The sequence below is a fragment of the Molothrus aeneus genome, chromosome 21 (genome assembly GCF_037042795.1).
Source record: "Molothrus aeneus isolate 106 chromosome 21, BPBGC_Maene_1.0, whole genome shotgun sequence".
In the NCBI taxonomy this organism is placed as follows: Eukaryota; Metazoa; Chordata; class Aves; order Passeriformes; family Icteridae; genus Molothrus; species Molothrus aeneus.
The window spans coordinates 1,482,308-1,505,253 of NC_089666.1; the positions used below are offsets into that span (position 1 = coordinate 1,482,308).

The following is a 22,946-nucleotide window of genomic DNA, read 5'->3' on the forward strand; positions in this document are numbered from 1 at the left end:
TATGTCACCTTGTTCTTCTCTGCCTCAGCCTCCAGTTGCACCAGGGGAGGTTTAGGTTGGGCATCTGGAAACATTTCTTTGTGGAAGGGGTGTTCCAGCCTGCCACAGGCTGCCCAGAGCAGTGGTTGAGTCCCCACCCCTGGAGGGATTTAAAAGTGTAGATGTGCCACTTGGGGACATGGGTTAGGGGGATTGGCAGTGTTGGGTTTATGGTTGGGCTTGATCTCAGAGAGCTTTTTCAACCTAAATGCTTCTATGATTCTATAGTGGGGAAAAAATTAAATGTGGGCAGAATGCAAATACATAGTACAGACACAAAATACAGCCAAAACCACCCAGCCAGAAGTGAATGGAGGAGAATTCTCCCTCTCCTTGTGTTCTGGTAATGTTTGTCATGTGCTGCATGTGGAATTACAAGTGTTGCTTTGTGGGAGGTGACTCATGTCCTACATGAACCATGACTGACGAGAGTCACAAGTGCATTTTTAGCCATCATCCCAAATGCTGTGAAAAAGGACGTAGAGCTGAAGGAGTGTCATGATGAACTGTTCCCCCTGCAGGACCCAGCAGTGAGCTTTTCCTGCAAGCAAGCTTTGATCAGGGTGCTGAGACCCCGGAACAAGCGGCGCCACGTGACCCTGCCATCGTCCCCCCGCAGCAACACCCCCATGGGTACGCCAGGGCAGCCCTGCTTCAGCCAGCATGGCCTTCTGGACTGGTCACAAAGGACAGGGAAATAAACTGGTCTGGTTAGAAACTGAGACTGAAAAAGACTAAAATCAGCCTTTTTTCCTTTCTTTTGCTCTCCCTTGCCCCCTAAATGCCTTTTTATTTAGTAAACTCTCACCTTTAGGTTGATATTTTGGGATTCACAAAGGAGATCTCTCTGAGATATTCTCCTTTCAGTGACAGGGAAATCTGATCATTCTATCTAGAGAGTAGTAATCTAGAGTTATATTTCTATGCATGTTTTCAGGTTCTAAAAAATCAGTCAAAGATGTGTGCAGGTCAAAATTATCAGAGCTGTATCCAAGAGAGGTTTCTCAGTATTGAAGCAAATTGTCAGGAGGTGTCAGGAGTCAAGTTGACACCGAGTAGGTGTCAGGAGTCTCTTGGTAACTGAGGGCAGTTTGGGTTTTTTCCCAGCATTAGCAGCCTGGTTTGGGATGGGATGAGGAGCTGTGCATTTATGAACTCCTGCTTTGCCACTCAGGAGATAAGGATGATGATGATGACGACGATGCAGAAGACAAGCTGCAGAGCTCTGGGATAGCAAATGGAGAGCACATCCGACAGGAGAGCCAGGAGCAGAGCGAGGTGGATCACGGGGACTTTGAGATGGTGGTGAGTCCAGAGCTTCTCCTTGGAGCCCTTGAAGTGTGCTAGGACTTGAGTTAATTTAGTTCTGATGAACCTTGCAGTGCTCCCTTAGTGATGGTGGTCTGGGGAAAGCTCTCACTGTGCTTCCTCTCCATAGTCCGAATCCATGGTTCTGGAGACTTCTGAGAACGTGAATAATGGGAATCCTTCTCCTCTGGAGGCTCTCCTGGCTGGAGCAGAGGGATTCCCTCCGATGCTGGATATCCCTCCAGATGCAGATGATGAGACAATGGTGGAGTTGGCTATTGCCCTGAGCCTGCAACAAGATCAGCAAGGTCAGATGTGGGCACTGTTGGCAGGCAAAAGGGAATGGAAACTGGGAAAACTGGGAAAGAAATGAGGCAAAGCTGTTGGTGTCATCACCAGTGAAGCAAAGATAGCAGAACTATGAAATGTACAGAAAATGTCAGAGTTAACTTATTCTCTCAAAGAAGGATGCTCATAAGTTGTTCTCTGCTTGCAGGGAGCAGCAGCAGTGCCCTTGGGCTGCAGAGCTTGGGACTGTCAGGCCAAGCTCCCAGCTCCTCCTCTCTCGACGCTGGAACACTCTCGGACACAACAGCATCAGGTAACTGTTCACTGCAAGGCAGCTTCTTTTTCACATTCTGACCTAAGTAATGCCTTAAAATTGGTCTGCAAATATGGTTTGGAAGAGTCAGTTATTACTATTGGCTTCTTGTATATTTGAGAGTGTACTTACAGCTTTTTCCTGCTTTGATTGACTCTCACTGTAGACTTCTGAGGAAGTTATTTCCTCTCCTTAACTAAAGCAGACAAAACAAAGCATGTGCTGTATTTCCCTTGCATTTATAAACAACCAGACGTGGTTCTTTAAGTAACTGTGCATGCCTGTGTATTTGACAGAGAAGCTTTCCTCTCGGGATATCTCCCCTACACTGCTTTAACTCTCCTGCTGCTCACCCCAAGCTCCCTTTCCCTTTGGAGCCATCCCCAAACCCCAAACCCAGTCCCTGCAGCCTTTCCCTGGTAGCGAGAGCGTCGTTTGCAGTTGTTCCCAGGCAGTGTTTTTACTTGTAACAGCTCTCTTTATTCTCTTAGCTCCAGCCTCTGACGACGAGGGCAGCACGGCGGCCACGGACGGCTCCACGCTGCGGACGTCACCCGCGGAGCACGGGGGCAGCGTGGGCTCGGAGAGCGGCGGCAGCGCCGTGGACTCGGTGGCCGGGGAGCACAGCGGTGAGTGAGCCCTGCTGCAGGCCTATTGCAGGCCTATTGCAGGCCTATTGCAGGCCTATTGCAGGCCTATTGCAGCCCTATTGCAGCCCTATTGCAGCCCTATTGCAGCCCTATTGCAGCCCTCTTGCAGCCCTCTTGCAGCCCTATTGCAGCCCTATTGCAGCCCTATTGCAGCCCTATTGCAGCCCTATTGCAGGCCTATTGCAGGCCTATTGCAGGCCTATTGCAGGCCTATTGCAGCCCTATTGTAGCCCTATTGTAGCCCTATTGCAGCCCTATTGCAGCCCTATTGCAGCCCTATTGCAGCCCTATTGTAGCCCTATTGCAGCCCCTGCTCCTTCCCTGCTGCACCCTTTGTGCTGCACCCTCCCTCCTGCATCCCTGCTCCTTCCCTGCTTCATCCCCTGCTGCACCCCCTGCTCCCTCCCTGCTGCACCTCCTGCTGCAGCCCCTGCTGCAGCCCCTGCTCCTTCCCTGGTCTTTCCCTGCTGCAGCCCCTGCTGCACCCCTGTTGCACCCCCTGCTCCCTCCCTGCTGCAGCCCCTCCTGCACTGCTGCTGCACCCCCTGCTCCCTCCCTGCTGCCACAGCCTTGCCCACCATGGGAGCATGTGGGTGATCCCTGACACAGAGAGAATCTCAGTTCCCAGTGGTTGCTGCCATCTGTCATTTCGTGGGTTTTGCCCCAGTGCCCACAGATGGGATGTTGTCTGCCTTTTGTGATGGGATGTTGTCTGCCTTTTGTGGTTCTCTTCAAGTGTGGAATCTGCAGCAGATTTTGCTGGGCTGTAATAAGAGAATCATTGAATCCCAGAATGGTTTGGGTGGGAAGGGACCTTAAAGATTATCCTGTACTGACCCCAAGGCAGGGACACTTTCCACGATCCCAGCTTGCTCCAAGCCCTGTCCAACCTGGCCTTGGACACTTGCAGGGATCGGGCAGCCCCAGGTCCTCTGGGCAGCCTGTGCCAGGGCTTCATCACCCTCTGAGTAAAGAATTTCTCCCTAATATCTCATCTAATCCTGCCCTTGTTCAGCTTAAAGCCACTGCCCCTGGTCCTGTCACTCTCTGCCCATATAACAGGTCCCTCTCCCTGCTTTTCATAAGTACCATGAGTACCCAGTACTCCATAAGGTATGGGAGGCCACAGCAAGGTCTCCCCAGAGCCCTTGCCTCTCAGAATGCCTAGAGCAAGACTGAGACAATTCACTCTGCTGCTGGTTAAGTTTGAATGAGATAGGATTAATTACTCTCTTTTTAGTTTGGAACTGATACCCAGGTAAAATAATCACAGACTCTTATTAAAAAAATTATCTGATTGCCCACTCTGCCCATCCAAGCATTGTCTGACTGAGTTTGAATTACTGCTGTGGGACCAGTTTGGGCTACAAAGATGAGGGTGGCAAAGAAAAGATTTCTACAAAAGCATCTTCACCCTCTCTGTGGCTTTCAGAAGAGAACCAAAGCCAGCATCTCCTTTGAACCACGATTCATTCCAAAGAATGTTGAGTTGCTGAGGGTGTGTTTCCCTGTTGAGTTGCTGATGTTTTGTGTGTTTCCCTGTTGAGTTGCTGATGTTTTGTGTGTTTCCCTGTTGGGTTGCTGAGGTTTTGTGTGTTTCCCTGTTGAGTTGCTGATGTTTTGTGTGTTTCCCTGCTCTCCTGTCCTCCCCAGTGTCCGGCCGGAGCAGCGCCTACGGGGACACGGCGGCCGAGGGCCACGCGGCGGGGCCGGGCAGCGTCAGCTCCAGCACGGGAGCCATCAGCACCACCACGGGCCAGCAGGAGGGAGAGGGCTCCGAGGGGGAAGGGGAGGCAGAGGGGGACGTCCACACCAGCAACAGGCAAGAGACTTTGTTTTCTCCTGAGGAAGAACAGCTGTGCTCTGGGGGAAGGTTGCAGAGGAAGGGGCTGCAGTGCCAGGAGTGGGATTTGTGACTGCTGGGTAACCAAAGTGGAAAGTCAGAAACACAGACTAGAACAAACTGCCATTACAAAATCATGAAGTGTCCTGAGGTGCAAGGGACCCACAAATGTCATCCAGTCCAACCCCTGGCCCTGCACAGACATCCCAACAATCCCACCCTCTGCATCCCAATGTTGTCCAAACGCTCCTGGAGCTCTGGCAAGGCTCAGGGCTGTGCCCGTTCTGTGGGGAGCCTGGGCAGAGCTCCCTCTGTGCAATCATCATGTGGTGTGATAAACACACCCAGGGGGTGTCCCACAAAACTGCTGCCCTCTAGGAAGTGATGAAAAAATGCTGCATGAGTCTAGTTAACATGGAATCACTGAAATCTTGGGAGCCTGTGAAATTCACTGTTAGGACAAAAGCATGTGGAAGTGTCCTTTGGGAATATGGGCACTTTTCATTGTGTGGGAGCAGGTGCTCAGTCCCTTCTCCAGAGCTGATTTGCAGGATGTTCCCATGCAGTTGCAGTCCCCAGGTGGCCAGGCCTGGGCAGTGGGGCTCCATTGTCAGGGGTGCTCTGCATCTTTGGCTTCACTCCCCTGTGAAGTCTGAGCAAGTCCTGTCCTCCCTGAGAGGATTTGATGCCTTAGGGTTTCTGGGGCAGATTGCAGTGCTCTCCTGGAGACCCTGCTGGGTGTGGTGTGTTCTGGGCTGTGTCTGATTGCTGATTATTGAATCCCCAGGCTGCACATGGTCAGGCTGATGCTGCTGGAGAGGCTGCTGCAGAACCTCCCCCAGCTGAGGAACGTGGGGGGGGTCCGGGCCATCCCTTACATGCAGGTGAGTGAGGAGGGCTCAGAGTTTAACCCAAATCAAACAGTTCAGTCACTGATTTCTATTTGCATTGCTTTTCTCCTTCCTGCCCAGTCACAGTGTGAGTCCATCTGTTGCAAAGCATTCCTTACCCACAGGTTTTTGCTGGACTTGTGCCCTTTCTCAGTGTGACTTTACAGCTGACTGAGGAGCCTGAGGGCTCCAATCCTTGAGCTCCACTGTGTTTGGGAAGGTCTTGTGGGTTTATGCTGAATGTTCATATTAGGATGTGAGGCACAGGCTGGATTTGGGAAAGAACACATATAAATCAAGATAAAAATCAGTGCTGTTTTGTGAAAGATAAATAGTTATCTTGATAATGTGGAACCTGCCCTCTAATAGTTCTCTGACTGCTTTTCCCAGGTTATTCTGATGCTCACAACAGACCTGGATGGGGAGGATGAGAAAGACAAGGGAGCTTTGGATAACCTTCTATCCCAGCTGATTGCAGAGCTGGGCATGGACAAAAAGGTAAAGTGCAGTGTGGGCTCATGCTCTGAATTTGCTCCTTCTAGATAAGGTTTTTTTCCTTGGAGGAATTAAATCACAGAAGCATTGCTGTGTGGATGTGGTCAGGCAGTTTATTCCTCTTGCCTCCTTTCATGTAAGGTAGAAAATGACATGAGTGGGACTCCCACTGTTTCCTGGGTCTGACATCCACAAGTGAGCCAGAATGAAAATTTGTTTTGCTGGAATTAAACTCTGAGAAGAGCCATGATCAGTAAATGCATGATTGACATATGTAGCTTTTCATTTGTGTGGGAATGTTCTCTGGCAGCCAGGCCACTGCCTACCCTTCTGTTGAGGCATTTGTGCTGCTTTTTTCAGTCTTACTCTTTGAGCTTAAATTAGGAATGCTTCCTGAGGATCAGAGCACTGAACTTGAGAGGCTTGGGACACTGCTCAGCTCTGGATTGAGCAGCAGGATGTGTCTTTTCCTGCAGGATGTGTCCAAGAAGAACGAGCGCTCCCCTGTGAACGAGGTGCACTTGGTGGTGATGAGGCTGCTCAGTGTCTTCATGTCCAGGACCAAGTCAGGATCCAAGACTTCCATTTGTGAGGTACATTCTCCAAATTGCTTTGTCAGGGGATGATTTTCTCCCCCTTTACTCAGCTCTCACAAGATCCCACCTGGAGCACTGCTCACAGTTCTGGGGTTCTCAACATGAGAACTCAGGGAATTGTTGGAGCAAGTGCAGAGGAGGCCATGGAGGGCACTGGAGCACCTCCCCTATGGAGACAGGCTGGGAGAGTTGGGAATGCTCAGCCTGGAGAGGGTTGTGTGGAGACCCCACAACACCTTCCAGAGTCTGAAGGGGCTACAGGAAAGCCAGAGGGAGACTTTTCATCAGGAGCTGGAGTGACAGGACAAGGGGGAAAGGGTCAGACTGAAAGAGGGAAAATTTAGATCAAATATTGGGAAGAAATCCTTCCCTGTGTGTCGGGTTCGGCTGTCTGTCTCTGCCCCGACACGGGTAGTGTGGTTCTTGGGTGGCACGCGTTTCAAAGGACGAGTCTGGACTCTTCAGCTTTTCAGTCTTTGGATTGTTTATTATTTCTTATCTACAAAATTTTCTGTCTGCCCAACAGAGGTCTGATCTGCAAGCAGTCACAGGCACTCTCTGACCACCCACGGGGCGGTCATGTCTTTTTATACTAAAATCTACGTACATAATATTTACCTTTATTTTCCAATGCTTTTCACCCACGTTAACAAGTGCACCCTCACCATAAACCAATCCCCAAGTGCCAACATCACCACAGGAGATGGAGGACAAGAAGAAGGAAGAAGAAGGACGAGACACGCCCTGATCCCTCCATCTTGTCTCCATAACCCCCCTGTACCAAAAACCTTAAAGTCTATATTTCACCCTCTAAATGTGTCTCTTTTACACCTTTTACTCTAAAGTGATTCTCTTGTCCTCAAACTCTTGTTACTTCTGTGGATGGATCAAAATCAAGCCACCAAACACTCTTGGCAACATTCCATGATTTTCCAGACCCCCCAAGGGTTCTCCTGGCATCTCTGGACATCGGGAACGATGTGCTGAGATCCCACACCTGTAAGGGTGGAGATTGCCCAGAGAAGCTGTGGCTGCCCCTGGATCCCTGCAAGTGTCTGAGGCCAGGTTGGACAGGGCTTGGAGCCATGTGGGACAGTGGAAGGTGTCCCTGCCCATGGCAGAGGGTGGAATAGGATGAACTTAGAGGTCCCTTTCAACCCAAACCATTCTGGGATTCCATGATGTGCTTGGGGGGCTTTTGTTCATCAAAAACAAAGCTGCTAACTGAAATAACAGGTGTAAAACTGAAACATCCTTGAGAGTGCTTTGGAAAAATTTATAGGGAACCTGTAGTGTTACTGAGCTCTTGTGGAAAAAGAGTTCTGAAACTAGGGCTGGAGGAAGCAGCCGTGTAAAGACAATTGGATGCTCTTGTTTTGTGCATGGTTCCAGACTGAGCTCAGGGCAGCACATTAATGATGGTACTTAAAACGGTCTGGCAGATTTTCCCCTTGCATCTCACCAGTGCTGAAGGGGTTAAAGAGGATTTGTAATGTGATTATTGGAAAGCAATATGCTGCTGTGTCAACGTAAAAGTCGCTAAGAGGATTCCTTAGATATTTGTTGCTAAAAGGTGCAGTAATAAGGCATAAAAAGCAGTATGTGTGGTGGGAAGGAGATTAATAAAAAAGCATAGAGGTTAAAAAATTTAGTCTGAACTGCATCAAATTTTAATGAGCTTATGAGCTGTGGGGTTTGTTTGGATTTACAGGGCTGCTTTAATAGTTTTATTTACAGTAGCTTTTTCTCCAGCCTTTGTTACTCACTTGAGCTTCCCACAGAAATCAAAGCTCCTCGTCTTGCAGAATGCAGGTGGAGCAATACCTGGGTGGAGCAGAGCCTGTGAGCGGCAGCTGCAACAGGGACTCTTTCTCTACCAGGATTCACGCCCAGCTGGCCAAATCCCAGATAAACAAATAGAAATCCCAACTTAAAAACAAAAAAAAAGAAAAGAAGGGGGAAAAAAAGAAGGGAAGAAAGCCCTAGTCGTCTAATCCACAGCAGAGTGGCCTCTGGCACATGTGTCGAGGGGAGATTAGACTTAAGAGGAGATTTTATTTGTTTTCCTTTACTAAGCACTTGTTCAAAAGAGTCTCTGTAAATATTTGAGTTGCTTTTCATAAACACAAAATAAACCAAAAAACCCCAACCTCAAACAAACCCCAAACTTAAAAGCTGCCTGCAAAGTTTCATCCAGACCTGCTCTCTTGCCCACACTGTCAGCAGCTGCTCAGGGCTGCCCCAGCTCTCCCCACTGCAGGTTCCCAGGTGTGTTCCTGATCCAGCTCCTTCCCTGTGTTCCAGGCTTCCTCCCTGATCTCCAGTGCCACAGCAGCTGCCCTGCTGAGCTCTGGTGCTGTTGATTACTGTCTGCACGTGCTCAAGTCCCTGCTGGAGTACTGGAAGAGCCAGCAGAACGATGAGGAGCCTGTGGCCACCAGCCAGCTGCTGAAGCCTCACACCACCTCCTCTCCCCCTGACATGAGCCCCTTCTTCCTCCGCCAGTACGTGAAGGTGAGTCCTGCCCTGTGCTGGCAGCTGTGCAGGGCCTGCACTGAGGGGAGGCTGCACAGAGCTGGGAAAGCAGCCCTGCACCAGGAGTTTGCCCCTAGAAGACCAACCAAAATCCATCTTGTAGTACAAAGTTACAACTGGGAGTGCTCCGAGTTCTCACAGGGCAGCCCAGCTCCTCTCCCATCTCTCCCTGCATCCCTTGGTGCACTCCTAACCCAGGAGTTCTGTGGAGCTCTTCCTGGAGGAATTGTTAATCATCCTGAAGGGAAGCTGCTCCAGCCCATGACTCCCTGTGCTTGGCAGGCAGAATTCCTGAACTTAGGATACCAAGGAAGTGGAGTGGTGGATGGGAATTTCCACAGTAATTCCCAGGCTTGTTCCACTGCCGTGGTGCCATTATGCCATGGTTTGGTGTTTGTACAGGTGCAGTGCAAAAAGCCTCATTAAATGTAAGAATGTCTCCTAAGCTGAAAGCTCCTGAGTTGAACTGCTTTATTACTCCAGACTAGCTTAGGGCATCCTCACAGCTGCCATCCAGTTCAAGGCCTTGTGCAGGTTCTTATTCCATCATTTGGGAGCATTCTTTGGGCTGCAAAGGGGCAGAAATCCCTTGTTTTTAAAAAATCAGCGAAAGCACCCTGTCATTCATCATGGCACCACACAGGGTGTGCTCAGAGCCTGAGGGATTTCTCTTGCTGCCAGGGTCATGCTGCAGACGTTTTTGAGGCCTACACTCAGCTCCTGACAGAGATGGTGCTGCGCCTGCCCTACCAGATCAAGAAGATTGCAGACACCAACTCCCGCATCCCCCCACCCATCTTTGATCACTCCTGGTTCTACTTTTTGTCTGAGGTAAGCAAGAACTTGATACACCTGCAGATTTCCACAAGAAAACTCCAATAATGATTTCTTTCATGGGAGAGATGAGCTTTTGCAGAGCTGATCTCAGCTCCATCTTGTATTTTTAATCCCCTTGAAAGAAGGTGAACTGTTGGCTTTGTGCATTCCTGTTGAACAGGAATCTGTAGGAAAACATACATGAAAAATGAGGTTGCTGTTATTTCTTGAAACTCAGTGGTTGCTGCCACAAAGCTTAGGGAGAAAACCTGCTGTGAGATGGAAAAATGTAACATCATGCTCAGCTGTTGGTACTTGGGCCTTAAAAAAGAAACCAGGGAGATATTTGGTGTTTGTGTTCTCAGTTTGCTTCCTACTTTACATAACAAGTTATCTTACATTTACACAAGTATGAGTTAGGATTTCTTAATTAGCCTTGGTTGGGTGTTTATTTGAGGTTGGAGATGACAAGGGATGGTTTCCAGGAAGTGGTGCAGTGCTGCTGTGCAGTGTCTATTCTGGACTTACAGAATTAAAGCTGGGTGAACTCATCTCCTATCTGTTTACCTTTTGGAAGAATACCCTCATTTTTGGTGGTCACTGTGTCCCTGGTGAGCTCACTGTGCCCTGGCTTCCCCCTGCAGTACCTGATGATCCAGCAGACGCCGTTCGTGCGCCGCCAGGTGCGCAAGCTGCTGCTGTTCATCTGCGGCTCCAAGGACAAGTACCGGCAGCTGCGGGACCTGCACACGCTGGACTCGCACGTGCGCGGCATCAAGAAGCTCCTGGAGGAGCAGGGCATCTTCCTGAGGGCCAGTGTGGTGACAGCCAGCTCAGGCTCTGCCCTGCAGTATGACACCCTGATCTCCCTGGTACGGGCAGCAGCAGGGAAAGGGCCTCGGGGTGGCGTTGGTGGGACAGGGGCGCTGATGTGCTCTGATCCCATCCCTTTGTGCCTGCAGATGGAACATTTGAAGGCTTGTGCAGAGATTGCCACGCAGAGAACGGTGAACTGGCAGAAATTCTGCATCAAGGATGACTGTGAGTTCTGTCTCACAGGGTTTGGGGGAGCAGTGGTGTCGTGGTTGGGATTGAGATGGCTCACATGGGGAAGCTCAGCACAGATGAGGGTTTTGATAGGACTGAACTGTTTCCAGTACTCATTATCCCAGTGCCCTAATTGCATCTGGTCCTTGGCTAAAGAGCAAAATGTGGTGTAATGGATAACTTAGAGGAACAGGAGATCTGTGTTCTCTTGCCTGTGCTGCCATTGTGCCAGAGAGTAATTTGGGATGAGCCACTGTGCCTGGTGTACCCCAGTGTTAGGCTTCCATGGTCCAGGGACAGGACAGTTCTGGGAGCTTGGTTCTTGTGTACAAAAGCTTTTGGTTTAGGCTGGGTTTTTTTTTTTTTCCTTTTTGTTTCTTTCTTTTCTTTTTTAATTCAGGCTTTAGTGGCATGGAGCTGTGTCAGGGCAGGGTTAGGTTGAATATCAGGGAAAGGTTCTTCCCCAGAGGGTGCTGGCACTGCCCAGGCTCCCCAGGGGATGGGCACAGCCCTGAGGCTGCCAGAGCTCCAGGAGCATTTGGACAATGCTCCCAGGGATGCCCAGGGTGGGATTGTTGGGGTGTCTGTGCAGGACCTGGGTTGGATTCAATCTCTGTGGGCCTTTTCCAGCTCAGGATATTCCATGATTGTGTGATTCAAACATTTTCCCCTTTCCTCCACAGCGGTTCTCTATTTCCTGCTCCAAGTCAGCTTCCTGGTAGACGAAGGAGTGTCCCCAGTTCTCCTGCAGCTGTTGTCTTGTGCTCTGTGTGGCAGCAAAGTGCTGTCTGTGGCTTCATCCTCTGGAGCTTCCAGCACCTCTTCCAGCTCTGCTCCTGCAGCATCAGGCTCCGGGCAGGCGGCAGCGCAGAGCAAATCCTCCACCAAAAAGAGCAAGAAGGAGGAAAAGGAGAAGGAGCGAGAGGGTGAGGGGCAGCTGGGCCCTGTCCTGTGGTTTTAGGGAGCAAGTCTGCTCCTCACAGCCTTTCTTACTTTGTTCAGAAAGAGCTGGATGATAAATCCTGCTGTTGGGAAAGGGTCATGGCTCGTGGCAAGGGCACCCACAGCCACAATCAGGGGAGAGGAGCAGTTTTCCTGTGTGCAGAGGGGACTCAGGTGAAGCAGTGTGTCCTGGGAGTTGGGCTGAAGCCACGTGCTGAGGACATCCCAAACCCACTGTGTTTATTGCCTTGAGTGGGTTTGAAGTTGTCTAATGGTGTTACCTAATCTAGTGATGAAGCAGCTTCCACTTAACTTGCCTGTCCTGGGTTGTAGGAGGCTGAAAGGCTCATGAGGATTAAAACAAATCCTGGGGATGCACACCCAGTTAGCTGTGCTCTGCAGTGATTGTGTTCAGACTTGTTTCCTCTGGCTGCCTTGGAAGCTCTGCTGGAGCCAGGGCTGCTGCTTAATGAATATCCACAGTCCTGGGAAAGTAATTAAGCTTCCCTATAAAAGTCACGGGCATAAATTCTCTCTTGGCTTTTCTTCAAGGAGCCGCTTTGGCTTTCACCATCAGATGGTTCTCTGTGAGTCTTTTCATTGCCTCATGGTCAGTCCTTTCTTTTTATCAGGATGTGTAGCACATTTCTCACGTCCTCACTGGCAAGTTTTCCTGCAGTTTTTTTTCCTTTTAGTCAGGAGTGCTGGGTTATAGTTTTGAAAAAGACAGGAATATTAAACTTTCTTGTTACCTGAAACATTATCATTTGTCCCCATTATCCTGACTCTTTGAAATAGGAGAGTGGCCTGCCTGTGAGGTGCTGCATTTATCTTCCCCCTAAAGCCTTCCCTGTGTCCCTAGGTGAGGGTTCAGGCAGCCAGGAGGACCAGCTGTGCACGGCCCTGGTGAACCAGCTGAACAAGTTTGCTGACAAGGAGACCCTCATCCAGTTCCTGCGCTGCTTCCTGCTGGAATCCAACTCCTCCTCAGTGAGGTGGCAGGCCCACTGCCTGGCCCTGCACATCTACAGGTGAGCCTGGGGCTGCCCCAGGGCCAGAGCCTCTCCCTGAAGGATGCTGGAGCCTGCAGGTGTTGGGCCCCTCTGGAATTGCCCTCGTGCTTTGCAGTTACTGGGGCTGGAGGTGGAAGTTGTGACTTACCCATGATCAATCTCAGTTGTCGCCTGCAAGGAGCACTTTCTTTCTGCCTGCAAAATCTGACCCCTGTCATGACCATGAGCAGCTGTTTGTGGGCAAAGTGAATTTCTGGGGCAGATCCCAGACTCCCACCATGAAAAGTAGGGAGCTGTGTGGGGAAAGGAGTGCTTTAGGGGGCCGGACTCCTTCAGAGCTCTGTTCAGTTGTTGCAGGACAGCTGCTTTTGTTTTGGAGTGCTGGAAAACAGATGGGTTCAAGGGATGGTGGGATTTAGCTCTGTGAGCTCTGCAAGATGATGGTTTCCCACTTTGGTGGGCTGGAGCTTATGTTCTCCTTCTGCACAAGAACCCTGATTGTCTGTAATCCACCCAACAGGAACTCCAACAAGTCCCAGCAGGAGTTACTGCTGGATCTCATGTGGTCCATCTGGCCAGAGCTCCCAGCCTATGGAAGAAAGGCTGCCCAGTTTGTAGATCTCCTGGGATACTTCTCCCTGAAAACACAACAGACTGAGAAAAAGGTACAGTGACATTGCAGAAGGGAGGTACAGCATCCCAGGTGCTCATTTATGATACAGCTGGCACAGATTTTCTGTCACAAGAGCTTCTGCTGGAAATTTTTCATCTTATTAGAACTTCAATGTTGAAAAAAAGCAGAACCCTAAAGAATTTGGAAGTGTGGGTTTTTGTTTTATTGTTTTGGGGGTAAAATTGTGCTGGTGAGTTTTTTATTTATTGAGAAAAATATCTCTTTCCCACAGGAGGCTTTTGTGGATCTGGCAGCTCCAGTTTATAGATTTTTGATATTGCAAGTCCTAGAAATCTTTTGTAACCATGATTTTTGAACAAAGGAAGTTGTGGCCTCTTGTAGGGGATCAGTGGGATTGAGAACAAATAATTTAGACCCATTGATACTTGCATGAGTATGTTTAAAGAGTGTGGATTGCTGTACAAATCTTGGCAGGCATTTTCAGGGATTGACTGACAAACAGCACTTACTGTGTAAATTTACACAGCTTTACTGTGTAAATCTCAAATTTTAGGATCAGTTACAGTCCTGGGTAATGATTTAAACACATAAATTCCTGTGGGTGTGGTGTGTACTTCTTTTGGGGCACCTGGAACACCACAAGATGAGGATGTTTGTGTCTGTGTAGCAATAAAAGCATTGTTTTGAAGACTGACTTTGCCTGGTTTTATTTCAGCTGAAGGAATATTCCCAAAAGGCCGTGGAGATCCTCCGGACCCAAAACCACATTCTCACCAACCACCCCAACTCCAACATCTACAAGTGAGTCTTTGATCCAGGTCATGCAGGGCTTTCCAGCTCAGCTCCATCCATGGGGAGGACCCAGGGAAGGTGGTGGGGATGGGCCCTGCTGAGGTTTGTGCCTGCTGGGCTTGGGAGAGCAGCAGAATCCTTTCTGCCAGATGCACACCTGACATTGTGCCCTACCAGCAGAGCTTGGCTTCAGCTCTTCTGCTTTCACTGTCAGTAAATGTTATAAAATCTTAGGCCCAGCTGGAGAATAGAGATTTGCAGTTTTGAGGGTTATGTTCTTGGTCCCACCTTGGCCATTGATAATTACAGTAAAAGTGCTTAGTTAAAAGCTGTTATTTCCAGTGTGATTTACATTGTAACAGTTCTGTTACACACTGGGACTGGGAAATGGGGGAAATTAAAGTGATTCTGATTGAATGGCCTGGGTTTAGAGCAGCAAATGCCCAAGTCCATTTGTGAGTGTTGTTCCCTCATTCCAGCACATTGTCTGGGCTCGTGGAATTTGATGGCTACTACCTGGAGAGTGATCCTTGCCTTGTCTGCAACAACCCTGAGGTGCCTTTCTGTGTAAGTAACCCTGGAATCACACAGCCGTGGAATATCCTGGGTTGGAAGGGGCCCACAAGGATCAAATCCAACCCTGGCTTTGCACAAACATCCCTACAATCCCATGCTGGGCATCCGTGAGAGCGATGTCCAAACACTCCTGGAGCTCTGGCAGCCTCAGGGCTGTGCCCATTCCCTGGGGAGCCTGGGCAGTGCCAACACCCTCTGGGGGAAGAACGTTGCCCTGATATCCAGCCTAAACCCTCCTGCCACAGCTCCAGCTGCTCTGCATGGCACCAGCACTAACTGCAGGTATTAAATCCTTTCCAGTGGTGGGGATCCCAACCCTTTCCAGGTGTGGTTTCCTGTGCCCCTGAGGTTTTGGGGTGCCCTCAGACAGGCAGTGTGTCCTTGCTTTGTCTCCCCAGTAGAGCAGGGATCCCAGTCCTGGGTTTGCTGTGCCCCTGAGGTTTTGGGGTGCCCTCAGACAGGCAGTGTGTCCTTGCTTTGTCTCCCCAGTAGAGCAGGGATCCCAGTCCTGGGTTTGCTGTGCCCCTGAGGTTTTGGGGTGCCCTCAGACAGGCAGTGTGTCCTTGCTTTGTCTCCCCAGTAGAGCAGGGATCCCAGTCCTGGGTTTGCTGTGCCCCTGAGGTTTTGGGGTGCCCTCAGACAGGCAGTGTGTCCTTGCTTTGTCTCCCCAGTACATCAAGCTCTCGTCCATCAAAGTGGACACACGCTACACGACCACGCAGCAGGTGGTGAAGCTCATTGGCAGCCACACCATCAGCAAGGTGACAGTGAAGATTGGGGACCTGAAACGAACCAAGATGGTGAGAACCATCAACCTCTACTACAACAACAGGACCGTGCAGGCCATCGTGGAGCTGAAGAACAAGTATGTTCATCAAGTTTTGTGTGCAGTCTCTGAATCAGATTCGTTCCCTTGGCTTCTTGTTTTTCCCCAAGGTTCCTCCTTAGACTATTACTCATCACTCTCAGCCTACATTGGGTGGGATTGTTCTGAATCCCCTACAGTTGTTGAAGCAAAGATCCAGATTTCCTCTGAAGCTTGAAGAATGTATATAAAACTTGTGCATTCTGATTTTGTCCAGGCTCGCTTTTAAGCACCTGACTTAATTGTGTGGGAACCAGCAGTAATACTGCGAGCACTTCATGGGTAGTTTGACTCCAAAAGGGATTTGGACTTTGCAGCATGTCCAGGAATGCTGAAAGCATTAACATTGTTTCTTTGAAGCCATAGAGTAGAATTAAAATTAGAAGTTGGATGGTCTCACTCTCAGCTCTGCTTTACCTACCAGAAATGGCTCCTTTTCAACACACTGCTCAGTCTGGAGCCAGTCCTGCTTATGTGCTTCCCCTTCTTACTTCTTGAGATGTTCTCACCAGAATCAGATCTCTTTGGCTTAGGGATTAATCTGTGCCCGCTGCTTATTGCTTATTTGAAGTCTTAATCCTCTGTGACATCACAAGTGGCTGCTGTGGAGAGGATTATGATGTCACAAAGAGAGGATTCTGACTTCAGGTTGAGAATAAGCAGTGGGAGCAGATGAGATCTTTAAGAAATAAATATCCTGTTTTCATGCAAATGTCCTTACTAATAAAAAAATGGAGGTGAAAATCCCTAGAAAATGTCTGTAGAATTAAAGTTTTTCCATGAGGCATCAACAGCTCTTTAATCCCAAACAGTCTCTCTCTATGAAGAGGATAAAGGCTTAAAATGTATTTCTGGCTACATATCATGTCAATACAGAAGCTAAGGAAACGAATCCTAGAACTGCTCTCCATTCATCCCAGTTAAAGGAGATTTGGAGCCGAGACGGTTGCATTTTGCTTTTCCTCACACGTGGGTGGGGAGGGACCTTCCCTCTGGAAAACCTTCCTTTCCTTTCTTTTTTTTCCTTTCCCTTCCTTTCCTTTGGGTCCCTTCCCTTCCCCCTCCTGCAGGCCGGCTCGCTGGCACAAGGCCAAGAAGGTGCAGCTGACCCCGGGGCAGACGGAGGTGAAGATCGATCTGCCCCTGCCCATCGTGGCCTCCAACCTGATGATCGAGTTCGCCGACTTCTACGAGAACTACCAGGCCTCCACCGAGACCCTGCAGTGCCCGCGCTGCAGCGCCTCAGTGCCCGCCAACCCCGGCGTGTGCGGCAACTGCGGCGAGAACGTCTACCAGTGCCACAAGTGCAGGTCTGTGTGTCACTGAGTGTCACTGTGTGTCACTGTGTGTCACTGAGTGTCACTGTGTGTCACTGTGTCACTGTGTGTGTGCCCCGAGCGTCTACCAGTGCCACAAGTGCAGGTCTGTGTGTCACTGAGTGTCACTGTGTGTCACTGTGTGTCACTGTGTGTGTGCCCAGAGCGTCTACCAGTGCCACAAGTGCAGGTCTGTGTGTCACTGAGTGTCACTGTGTGTCACTGTGTGTCACTGTGTGTCACTGTGTCACTGTGTGTGTGCCCCGAGCGTCTACCAGTGCCACAAGTGCAGGTCTGTGTGTCACTGTGTGTCACTGAGTGTCACTGTGTCACTGTGTGTGTGCCCAGAGCGTCTACCAGTGCCACAAGTGCAGGTCAGGGTCACTGAGTGTCACTGTGTGTCACTGAGTGTCACTGTGTGTGCCCAGAGCGTCTACCAGTGCCACAAGTGCAGGTCTGTGTGTCACTGAGTGTCACTGTGTCACTGTGTGTCACTGAGTGTCACTGTGTGTCACTGAGTGTCACTGTGTGTGCTCCCAGAGCATCTACCAGTGCCACAAGTGCAGGTCAGGGTCATTGAGTGTCACTGTGTGTCACTGAGTGTCACTGTGTCACTCTGTGTGTCACTGTGTCACTGTGTGTGCCCAGAGCGTCTACCAGTGCCACAAGTGCAGGTCAGGGTCACTGAGTGTCACTGTGTCACTGTGTGTCACTGAGTGTGTGCCCAGAGTCACTGTGTGTGTGCCCAGAGCGTCTACCAGTGCCACAAGTGCAGGTCTGTGTGTCACTGTGTGTCACTGTGTGTCACTGTGTGTGTCCCCAGAGCATCTACCAGTGCCACAGGTGCAGGTCAGGGTCATTGAGTGTCACTGTGTGTGCCCCCACTGTCACTGTGTGTCCCCAGTGTCCCCAGAACATGTAACAGTGCCACAAGTGCAGGTCTGTGGGTGTCCCCATTGTCACTGAGTGTGTCCCCAGAGTCACTGTGTGTGTGCCCAGAACATCTTCCAGTGCCACAAGTGCAGGTCAGGGTCACTGTGTGTGTCCCCAGGGTCACTGTGTGTGTCCCCAGAACGTCTACCAGTGCCACAGGTGCAGGTCAGGGTCATTGAGTGTCACTGTGTGTGCCCCCAGTGTCACTGTGTGTCCCCAGAACATGTAACAGTGCCACAAATGCAGGTCTGTGGGTGTCCCCAGTGTCACTGTGGGTGTCCCCAGAGTCTCTGTGTCCCCCGAACATCTACCAGTGCCCCAAGTGCAGCTCTGTGGGTGTCACTGTGTGTCCCTCGTGTGTAGCAGTGCCCCAGTGCAGGTGTGAGTGTCCCCCAGAGCCCTCCCGGGTGCCCCACACCCCCTGCCATGGAAATCCCCCTTTCTGGTTAATACAAGCACACAATCAAATTAGTGGGGAAGTATAAAACAGGCTTACAGGGATTTAATGTAATGCAGGCTAACAAAGGGAGCCTGGGAGCACAATTCTCAGCCAGCTGAAGTTTCACATCCAGCCCTCGAAGTTCACAGCACAGAATTCCCCAGAGCAGGTTATTTTTGGCCTGCCTGGGCTGGAGGCTGGAGTTCAGCTGGGGGATTGCAGGGCTTCCCCCAGGATCCCTGGCTGGGCTGGACACACAGTTCTATTCATGGCTTTTGTTGTGCTCTCCTCATTCAGAGCAGGCTCAGGGGTAATTTACTGTGTGCTATTCACACTTCTGCTACAGCCTTAGAAATCCTTCTCTTTTGTCACTTTTGTCTCCTTATCTGGTATCTCTTTCCCCTTATTGTTGTCCCTATTCCTCTCTAATTCCCATGGGATTCGCGGTGTTTTGCAGGCTCTTTCCTGGTGATTGCTGGTGTGTGGAAAGGTTTCCACATCCCTTCTGGAGCTCTGGGAGCTATAAATCAGTTCTGTCTGCTGCCCTGCTCTGCAGTGGGGAGAAGTGCAGTCAATCCCAGTGCAAAGGCCAAACCCTACAAACCAGAACAGTTCCTTCACCTGTGTTCTCCTAAAGGACACAGTGCCCCAGCCTGACTGGGAATTACTGTCATTAAAGTGGAATTGTTAGGAACAATTTCTCTTCCTGCTTTTTCCAGCCATAACGTGGCACTGCTGGGAGAACTTTCTTTGTTGCCTGATCTGTAGGTTTTGATTCTCAAGTATTTCCCTTCGCCAGGGCAGTCTGGTCACCGAGGTGTTTTAAGTCACCCATCTCTTTTACTTGAGCCTGTCCAGTTTGTTCCATTGCCTTGAGCTGCAGGTTTTGAGCTGCTGCCTTCCTTGCAGATCCATCAATTATGATGAGAAGGATCCCTTCCTGTGCAATGCCTGTGGCTTCTGTAAATACGCCCGCTTCGACTTCATGCTCTACGCCAAGCCCTGCTGCGCCGTGGACCCCATCGAGAACGAGGAGGATCGCAAGAAGGTGGGGCTGGCAGGAGCTCCTGGGGCTCTGGGCCACTGTGGGCACTGCAGGGCTCCATCCCCTGTCAAAATCAGGGCTCCATCCCCTGTCAAAATCAGGGCTCCATCTCCAGTCAAAATCAGGGCTCCATCCCCTGTCAAAATCAGGGCTCCATCCCCTGTCAAAATCAGGGCTTCATCCCCTGTCAAAATCAGGGCTCCATCCACTGTCAAAATCAGGGCTCCATCTCCAGTCAAAATCAGGGCTCCATCCACTGTCAAAATCAGGGCTCCATCTCCAGTCAAAATCAGGGCTTCATCCCCTGTCAAAATCAGGCTTCCTTCAAGGCTCCTCACTGATTGATGCATTCTGGGTTTGTGTCTTGCTCCACCAGACAAGTAATTCTTCAAAAGGCATCATTCAGTGCCTCACAAATGAACTGGCTGCATCTCCTTGCCTTGCTGTAGAAGGGGATGGGTTTGGGTTATTCTGTTGGCTTCCCATCCCACCTGAGGAGCCCCTGCTAATGAACAAAGAGCCCTGTGCACTCTGTGTCCTGTCCCAAAGGATCAGTGTGCTCAGTGTAGTGTCACAGGGTGTGCTCATTAGTGTCACCACAGTGCTTCTCAGGGCAGAACCAGGCTGCAGGGTCACAATTCAGTGATTTCACCCCCCCAAAGAAAAGCAAAAGAGAAGATTTGGAGCTTGGTGGTTGTGGTTCTGAAAAGGAAATAAGAGTTTGCTTTCCTTTTCCCTGGGCAGGCAGTGACAAACATCAACACTCTGCTGGACAAGGCTGACAGGGTGTATCACCAGCTGATGGGACACCGGCCGCAGCTGGAGAGCCTCCTGTGCAAAGTGAACGAGGCAGCCCCTGAGAAGCCCCAGGTGAGCAGGGCCAGGTGCAGCTGGCACAGAGCTCAGGCTGGGCACACGCTGGCCTGGGCTGTGCCCAAGGCAGTCCTTGCCTCGGGTGCTGCTCTGCTGTTGTTATTTTTGTGATTGCCTCCCTTGATTCCTCTTTGCTTTCCCCGTTCCAGGATGAGTCTGGCAGCAGTGGAGGGATCAGTTCTACCTCAGCCAGTGTGAACAGGTACATCCTGCAGTTGGCCCAGGAGTACTGTGGGGACTGCAAGAACTCCTTCGATGAACTTTCCAAAATCATCCAGGTACAACGTGCTTTGGTTTGGATTTGGGCCAGGTGTTTATTAGGGAAAAAAACCCCAAGATGTTGCCATTCTTCATTTAATGATATCATTAACAGCAGGTGATCAGCTGCATATTTTCAGGGAAATAATAATAATTTCTAAAAGCTATGTGTTAATTACTAAATTTTCAGCTAGCTTGTGAAACTGGTTTTCTCAGCAGCTACATCATGAAGAGCAGGAGACTGAACAGATGGTTAATTAAAGAGAATTGAATTTTTGCATGCATCCAAGTGTTTGAAAACACACCAGTCTGAAGGGTGACCTACAGAAGTGTTTTATAAATTAAATATGTTTATTTGTGCTCCACAAGTCACATAAACACTGGAAAACCTGCTACATCATGAATGTCCTTTTGGCTGTGATATTTAAGCATATTAAATATATTTGGCTCTTTCTATAAAGAATAAATTACTCTGACTTACTCTGACAGTATTCATAGTACTTAATACTACAGATTTGTCACATTTCCAGTGTTACATTGCATGTGGTTTAAACAGCAGGGAGGATAAAGTGATAAAGTTCTGGAATGGCCACCTGGGGAGGTGGTGGAGTCCCCATCCCTGGATGTTTTTAACAAAGCCTGGATGTGGTATTGGTTTGGTTGAGGTTTAGTTGAGGTGTTGGGGCTGGGTTGGACTCCATGATCTTTAAGGTCTCTTCCAACCTGGTGATTCTGTGAATTCTGTTGTAAATGAGAGTTAGGCTGATATTCCTCATGGATTTCCCAAGTCTGCTGTTGCCATGAAGGATTTCAAGTTTGGAAACACTTGGTTAAAAATGTCAGGAAAATAATCCACAAACACCAGAGGTTTATGTCCAAAAAGGAAACAGAGGAGTCCTTCTTGGCTTTATTTGAATAAAGGGAGAGGCCGTGGGGCATTTCCCTTAGGTCTCCCCAATTTTTGGAGAATGCAGCCTCCCTTTTATCCCATTTCCCTTCTCTCTTTCCCCATTTCTGAGGTACTTGAGAGGTACAGACTTCCCAGAATGCCTGGTAGCCAAGATTTCCTTCTAGTGTATAACCCTCCCTTTTAATTTTAATTCTTACGGAATTTAGGAGTTTTCCCCATTGTTTCTTTATCTTCCAATATCCAATTTCATTGGATAAAGTTTATTTGTAAAAGCAAATATCTTTTTTTCCAATCAGTGGCATCCTTCTCGTTGTTTCTTTGATTTCTCAGTGCTGGTTTTATCTACCAGCTTGCTTGTAAAGACAAATCCCTCATTCCTCTCCAAAATCTTTCTCCCTGAAATACTCATTGAAAATGTCAGGAAAATTAATCCACAAACACCAGAGGTTTATGTCCAAAAAGGAGACAGAGGAGTCCTTTTGGGCTTTATTTGAATAAAGAGAGAGGCCATGGGGCATTTCCCTGGGGTCCCTCCAGTTTTTGGAGGATGCAGTCTCCCTTTTATCCCAATTTCCCAGCCACATTTCCCTTCTCTCTTTCCCCATTGGCTGAGGTACTTGAGAGGTTCAGACTTCCCAGAATGCCTGATAGCCAAGATTTCCTTCTAGTGTATAACCCTCCCTTTTAATTTTAATTCTTATGGAATTTAGGGGGTTTCCCCATTGTTTTCAACATCCAATTTCATTGGATAAAGTTTATTTGTAAAAGCAAATATCTTTTTTTCCAATCAGTGGCATCCTTCTCATTGTTTCTTTGATTTCTCAGTGCTGGTTTTATCTACCAGCTTGCTTGTAAAGACAAATCCCTCATTCCTCTCCAAAATCTTTCTCCCTGAAATACTCAGTGAAAATGTCAGGAAAATTAATCCACAAACACCAGAGGTTTATGTCCAAAAAGGAGACAGAGGAGTCCTTTTGGGCTTAATTTGAATAAAGAGAGAGGCCATGGGGCATTCCCCTGGGGTCTATCCAGTTTTTGGAGGATGCAGTCTCCCTTTTATCCCAATTTCCCAGCCACATTTCCCTTCTCTCTTTCCCCATTGGCTGAGGTACTTGAGAGGTTCAGACTTCCCAGAATGCCTGATAGCCAAGATTTCCTTCTAGTGTATAACCCTCCCTTTTAATTTTAATTCTTATGGAATTTAGGGGGTTTCCCCATTGTTTTCAACATCCAATTTCATTGGATAAAGTTTATTTGTAAAAGCAAATATCTTTTTTTCCAATCAGTGGCATCCTTCTCATTGTTTCTTTGATTTCTCAGTGCTGGTTTTATCTACCAGCTTGCTTGTAAAGACAAATCCCTCATTCCTCTCCAAAATCTTTCTCCCTGAAATACTCATTGAAAATGTCAGGAAAATTAATCCACAAACACCAGAGGTTTATGTCCAAAAAGGAGACAGAGGAGTCCTTTTGGGCTTTATTTGAATAAAGAGAGAGGCCATGGGGCATTTCCCTGGGGTCCCTCCAGTTT

The 22,946-nt window shown here is 49.1% G+C and overlaps 1 protein-coding gene across 1 annotated transcript in view; it reads left to right on the forward strand.

Annotated features, from left to right (window-relative positions):
• Positions 1–22,946, forward strand: part of UBR4 (ubiquitin protein ligase E3 component n-recognin 4) — a 94,174-nt gene that overhangs the window by 40,032 nt on the left and 31,196 nt on the right. The window contains exons 55-77 of the mRNA XM_066564190.1: positions 561–672; positions 1,214–1,344; positions 1,478–1,655; positions 1,844–1,948; positions 2,440–2,577; positions 4,252–4,420; positions 5,229–5,325; positions 5,722–5,829; positions 6,303–6,419; positions 8,727–8,936; positions 9,639–9,788; positions 10,418–10,645; positions 10,736–10,814; positions 11,504–11,746; positions 12,625–12,793; positions 13,296–13,440; positions 14,125–14,210; positions 14,681–14,768; positions 15,449–15,642; positions 16,713–16,952; positions 19,240–19,378; positions 20,120–20,245; positions 20,398–20,526. Coding sequence (XP_066420287.1) covers positions 561–672; positions 1,214–1,344; positions 1,478–1,655; positions 1,844–1,948; positions 2,440–2,577; positions 4,252–4,420; positions 5,229–5,325; positions 5,722–5,829; positions 6,303–6,419; positions 8,727–8,936; positions 9,639–9,788; positions 10,418–10,645; positions 10,736–10,814; positions 11,504–11,746; positions 12,625–12,793; positions 13,296–13,440; positions 14,125–14,210; positions 14,681–14,768; positions 15,449–15,642; positions 16,713–16,952; positions 19,240–19,378; positions 20,120–20,245; positions 20,398–20,526 — 3,381 coding nt within the window. The remainder of the gene's footprint in view (positions 1–560; positions 673–1,213; positions 1,345–1,477; positions 1,656–1,843; positions 1,949–2,439; positions 2,578–4,251; positions 4,421–5,228; positions 5,326–5,721; positions 5,830–6,302; positions 6,420–8,726; positions 8,937–9,638; positions 9,789–10,417; positions 10,646–10,735; positions 10,815–11,503; positions 11,747–12,624; positions 12,794–13,295; positions 13,441–14,124; positions 14,211–14,680; positions 14,769–15,448; positions 15,643–16,712; positions 16,953–19,239; positions 19,379–20,119; positions 20,246–20,397; positions 20,527–22,946) is intronic.